General features: G+C 33.3%; 2 protein-coding genes across 2 annotated transcripts in view; both read right to left on the minus strand.

Annotated features, from left to right (window-relative positions):
- Positions 1-566, minus strand: part of LOTGIDRAFT_155084 (hypothetical protein) — a gene marked incomplete at both ends in the record, with an annotated part of 2589 nt that extends 2023 nt beyond the window's left edge. The window contains one exon of the mRNA XM_009065590.1: positions 125-566. Coding sequence (XP_009063838.1) covers positions 125-566 — 442 coding nt within the window. The remainder of the gene's footprint in view (positions 1-124) is intronic.
- A 2232-nt stretch (positions 567-2798) lies between these two features.
- The window catches only part of LOTGIDRAFT_155085 (hypothetical protein), a gene marked incomplete at both ends in the record, with an annotated part of 4632 nt that continues 1036 nt past the window's right edge, over positions 2799-6394 (minus strand). Inside the window, 2 exons of the mRNA XM_009065591.1 lie at positions 2799-3925; positions 5334-5411. Coding sequence (XP_009063839.1) covers positions 2799-3925; positions 5334-5411 — 1205 coding nt within the window. The remainder of the gene's footprint in view (positions 3926-5333; positions 5412-6394) is intronic.

Consider the following 6394-nt stretch of genomic DNA (forward strand, 5'->3'; position numbering starts at 1 on the left):
AAGACCCTTAATCCTAATTTCTAAATAATGTGTCTGCTCCACCCTAGGCCTGTACATTTGGGAGAATCAAACCCTCCCTTCCCCGAAATCTAGCTAAATCAGCATCATTTGGAAGATNTCTTACCGGTTCTTTTAAAACACTTCCATCGCCAACATCGGGTATCCAACCTGAGACTGAATCGAAATCTATATAAAACTGTTTTCAACATTGTGTCGAATTTCCCAGGGTGTTTAATTGTTTCTATCGGATTTGAACCAGCTTCCAAAACCATCTCGCTAAATAAAGATGGAAAGAAATTGTTTTCTAACGTTGTATTTGTTTGTGGTACACGATTTTCATTGGGAGTTCCATCTTTAATTTTGAAATCACATCCGAAATAAGCATCGGAAAGAAGCAACCAATTCGATAATGAATTTATTTCGAAGGTAATTCTACCACCATCATTCAACTGGGATTTAGAACCAACAGTGGGTGAGATGATAATATAATCCTCTTTTTTCTTGTTAAATGAATAACGAATCGGATCGTATAATTTAAAGATTGGATCTAATATATTATTTGCCATTTTTAAGGTTTAAAAATTGAGTAGAAAATTTGTTTTTCCAAAAAAAGAGTTATCTCCCTTCTACATTATTAAAACCGGATGTTATTTTATATAAGGGTATTTTTAATATGCTTTATTGATGGAATGTAGGAATTGATTGAAGGTGTTTTTGGTGTAAGAATTTATGAAATGTAGGGAGTTTAGGTGTAAGAATTTATGAAATATAGCGTATTTAGGTCTTTTTAGTGTAAGAATTTATGAAATATAGGGAGTTTAGGTGTAAGAAATTATGAAATATAGGGTATTTAGGTCTTTTTCGTGTAAGAATTTATGAAATGTAGGGTGTTTAGGTGTTTTTTATTGTAAGAATTTATGAAATGTAGGGTGTTTAGGTTAATTGGGACCTCTCAATATGGTCGCACATTTCCCATGGAATGAAATGGAATTGGGGAAAAGTGCGACCATATTGAAAGGCCTTATACTACTGGCTTTCGACGCCAACGTTCTGGACGCTTCGGCCATGTCGGATTAAGAAAGCGAATATCCTAAAGCGGAAAGCGCGAGAGCCTTTCAACCGGAAGAAGAAAAGAAATTTGTCAGCTTATTCAACGAGCAAAAATTCAGACCCAAAACGGCCATTTTCAAAGTCTGGTTCGAATATCCCAAACTCATGTTCTTCCAACCCGTGCCAGCTAAAGATGAAATCACTTTTACCAACAAAGAAGGTAAAAAAGGAAACCGGTACTAAAATCAGGTTCAGAAACGGTTTCTGTTACGACGTTTTGACTTCGGTCGATATTCAAGAAATAGTCAAAGCCGGCAGAAGAATCATCAGGATATTGGACGGTATCGTCTACGAGAAAAATTTCGACAGACCACCTTACGGCGAATACGATTTGAAACTGAGAGATTTGAGAAATCAATACAAAGAGGAAGGTAATATCGTGGGCAGCAACTGCATGAAACTTGCGGCCAATTCTCTCTACGGCAAACGATTCAGAAAGACATTCTGACCACCAGACATTTCGTCACCTGAGTATTATAGTGTTCTAAGTCCACTTTTTTCAATTTTGAGTAAAACGCATTTAAAAATCACAGGTTCCATTTTACAAAAGCAGACATGGGAATGTAAGAAATAAAACTATACATGTTTGTATATCGCTATATTACACTCTCACAATAAAATTGGAATGGTTTTAAAAATTTGTTAAAAATCTATAAAGCTTTAAAAAATAAAAAATTTGGAGATAGAACAATTTAATTCTGATTTTTTGTAAATTACGATATAAAACTGTTCTATGTCAAGCATTAATTTTTTTTATCAAGGTAAGGAAGTGTCGTTTGTGCAGTTTTTAGTAAAACAATGACATTATGAAGATATTATGAGGTATTACATATAGACAAAATCTCTTGTAAGAGACAATTCGAAAAGTGAGTCTGTTAAAGAGGTTTTTGGGGCTTCATTTATATAGCTTTTTTGTCACCCCCCCCCCCCCCCTCCCCTATACAGACATGAGTTTTGCGTTCCTTGCTTATTTGAGATGGCAACTATACACATTTCGTATATGCCCTTTATTCAAATTATTGATAAATGAAAATAACATTATGCAAATAGATTGCAATGAAATTTGAATACAACATAATTTACATACAAAGCCAACGAAAAGGTGGGACATAAAATTCAGCCAACAAGTAAACCTAAATGAAATAAACTTATCTTATTCCAATTTAACAATTAACAATTTTAAAAATAATAATCTCATCTATATACTTAACAACCCTTACATCATCAATTAACATAAATTTCATTAATGATTCATCAGGCCTTTGAAACATGGCTAATTCATCAGGTTTAATAAGGCCACAAATTGGAAATAATTCTGATGTTGTTATTATTGAATTTTCAGACTACGCAAAAGTAATTATATTTTACCGGTATGTATTTGTTACAACATTTACATTGTTTGACTCTCGTTCCTGAAATTATATCGAACACTTGATCGATCTGACCTGACTCAAAAGTCCTTTGAAGGAAGAAAAATTGGAACGGTGCAAAAAGATGCTTTTAGTGTTTCTTTAAAGATAAGTATCTAGGTGAAAATAATATACCAATGCTGGTTAAAAAGATAAGTCTAATCAATAAATTAGCAATTTGACTCTTGCATTTAAAATGTTTCATATGTTTAACGTATATTCTTATACAAGATTTTGAATTAACAGCTTTTATAAAAGCCTATTCATAGTGAAATATTTTTACAATTTGCAAACTGATTTCACGTACTGCTTGTCAACATCGGGCATAAACTTCAACATTGATTTTAAATCGTTTATCTTATCAGCAGATAACAAAGATGCCTCTGAGAGGGGAATGACCTTTACCTGAGGCAAAATAATAGGTAATACTACCTTACTACCTGCATTTCTATCCGGGTGACAAGTCAATAGTCGGACTTCAGTAAATTCACTTGCATGTTTAGTTTTGTAAAGAACATGAATATGTCTGTCTGACTGAAAACATAACTGCTTTACTTTAGTAAATGGTATTTCAGCAAATCGATAAACTTTACTGACCGCCTGGTAATCGAAAAAGTCATTGGCTTTCATTTGTAATACAATTAATTTTTTTCGATTTACAGACGGCAATATTCTCATTAAACTTACAGGACTATATACCTCACATTTGCTTAGTGTGCGCTCTATTTGACTATGTACTGCATCTACCTCCTGAATAGAACTATGACCAGGTTCACAGAATTTTTGTGTAGTTGACTTGATTGAAGGATGAGCTCTGATAAATTCCTTTAGTGCTACGCACATCAATGAATTTCTGTTTTGGGCGACACAGGAATCAGACCACTGGATAATATCTGTAACATTAGGGTGACGATTTACTACGCACTCAAGTAGTTTAACAAGGGAAGATGCAATATCATTGCCTGCTCGACCAGATAAACCCTCACTCCAAATAGCGCAATACCCCCTTTTATCAAGAGAGCAATGAGCTGTGAGATTATAAACAGAGAGCTTCCTTTTATAGAAAAAACTGGACACATTAGCTCTAGGCAAAGCGAGCACATTCTCAAGGTCAAAACAAACGACAGCTGTAGTATCTGTATCCCTAGCCCTCTCTTCTTTTGTTTCTACTTTACTTTGAAAGTGATTGTTATACTTTTCACTGGCTTCTGTATCGGGGTTATTGATATTTCTGAATTCCTCACACCGATCACATCGATCTTTTTTTGGTTTCGAAGTTAAATATGTTCCTATACATATGCTCCTTAACGGGTTCAAGATCTTTCTGGATACAGAAATCTGTAAACAATTCATACAATTTTGACAATGATAATGTGCTTTCAAAATATTGCTTTTTTGTGGATTGCCTACAATAATGTGATTCGACACTTGCAATTAAATTGATATGATCCCTAACATTTTGTTTGATGAGTTCTGGCGTTACTCTTTTAGTGTGCTTTCCTTTTAAAGGTGAGCAAGGTATCAAAGTCTCTGGTTGGTGACATTTTTGGTAGAAATAAATAATACGTGACTGACTGATATCAAGTGTTGTTAACAAATATTCTTTGCACACTCTATGCCGAATGTTATGTTCTAAATTAGCTTTCAAACTTCAAGTATTTTCACTGACATTTCTTTATTTCATCATATTTTAATGTACTATTCTTATCTGAACAATATACAATTCATTTTCATAGAACATTCTTAATCATTTGGGTAAAAATGGATAATTTGCAAGACTCCCATCAAAGTTGTCTCCAATGGCGCCAATGTATGACCTTATGAAGCATGATACAATAGTTGAATATGAGGTGCGTAACAAACGGTGTGCAGTCTCAAAAACCGCCAGTGCAGAGCAGTAAACGCTGCAACCAACACCGAACACCCCCAACTTCCAGGAAGTAAAATATGGAGTTATTTCTTCGGGATTTTGTATTTTGAAATGAAGTTTTCTATCATCTAACAATTTCCAGAAATGTTTATCAGCAGAATTGATGTGACTGGCACATTTATACCGACATTTTCCTTGGCAGTCTTTTTTAGTTTTCACTCTTCTTGCAGGCCTTTTTCGTCCATTAACATCTTCAAATTCTTGTCCTGATTGAGACAACCGTCTGTTGATATTGGCTTTCCATTAACTTGGATCACGTTTACGTTTTCTACTTGGTCGCCTATAATGAAATGAGTACTTGTTATAGAAATATGATGAACCTCAATGTATGATATTAATTTTATTTTGCATGACTTCGTGTTCAACTAATAAACTTCAAAAATTCTTAACTTTTAAATAATATGATATTATAAATCGGCTGAAACTCAATAATTGGTACAAAATGTGCATCATGCTTGGATGAATCACTATCTGAACTGAAAATTACATTAGAATTAAATAACATTGTTTCATGTTAAGACCTAAATTTTACAAATCTTTAGGATTTATATATATATGTATATCAAGGAATAAAAAACTAAATGTTTGACTGAGAAGTTAAAAAGCTGGAGTGGACCATTATAGTTTCAATGACTGTGGTCTGAAGTATCGTGATTGAGTGTAAAGGGAGGTAATTGCTCTCCATAATTTAAAGGTACTTTCAGTCTATCAGTAGGACTGAGGGCTAAAATGGATCTGGTCTTCAAATTGACTGCATTATTTATTTCTCTACAGGTATGTAATGTAAATATTTTTATTTATCATGAAACTATTTCAAAGTGTGCAGACAACTGGTTATTAATTGTTTAATGTAAACAAACCACTGGAGAATTGAAATCACCCACCTAAAATCTCTATTTTCAGATTGAATTTCGATACCAATGACTCTGAATGTTGATAGTCTGGAAGAGGAACTTTCGTCACTGTGAAAAGAGAAAATAATATTCTACAAAAGGCCTATTAGATCTACAGTTACAAACAAGGTTTTACAGCTAGACCTACACTTATGACATATCTCCATTTAAATTGAACTAATACTAAAATTTAATTTTTATGTAAGATAGAACATTTTAATATTGGTGTTTTTTTCTCGGAAAAATAAAATTTTATGTTACAACTATTTTTTTTTTTATTGGATTCATAGAACGTTGCCATGGTAGTAACCCCATTTTCACAAATAGTGGAGTTAGAACAATATAATTTTCGGGTGACGATTTGTGGAATGAAGCGACTTTGAAAGCCAACTTTGATTCGCACATTAAAAGCTACGAACAGGTCAACGAGACCCAATACATTGTGTAAATTGAAAACGAAGAAAAAGAAATCGAAGTGAATAAAAAGACCACTCGATTGACTCTCAGTCACTTGGGTGCGTTCATCTTGTCTCACAGCAAGAAAATAATGAACAATTTCATACACGTGATTGATGGATTTTATAAACCCGAAATATACTATACCGACACCGATAGTTTGTACAAACTAAACAGAGCTGGTTTGATGTCCGAAAAAGACTATTGCAAAGGTAAAAACGATTACAGTGATGGTGGAATTGTATTTGGTTTATATTTAGCACCAAAAGTTAAATACATCATCGTTTTGGTGTTTTAAAAGAAAAGAAAACATTTAAAGGTTATTCTAATGATAAGATAAGTGTAGAAGATTACATTCAGTTAGCAAGCGGACATGATGTATCGAATGAATTTAAGAAACCATGGGAAAAAAGTTTCACAAATGGAGTAGTTATTCCAAAGGATGATGATAAACAAAAGAAAGGTTTTAGAAGTTATCTAAATCTCGTTGAGAGAAAAGCACCAAACAGTGAAGGAATCATGTATCCTTACAACGACAAAATGAATATACTTTGGATGANAACGATGGATTTGATGATTTCGATTATCTTACTATT

The sequence above is a fragment of the Lottia gigantea genome (genome assembly GCF_000327385.1).
Source record: "Lottia gigantea unplaced genomic scaffold LOTGIsca_7, whole genome shotgun sequence".
Lineage (NCBI taxonomy): Eukaryota > Metazoa > Mollusca > Gastropoda > Lottiidae > Lottia > Lottia gigantea.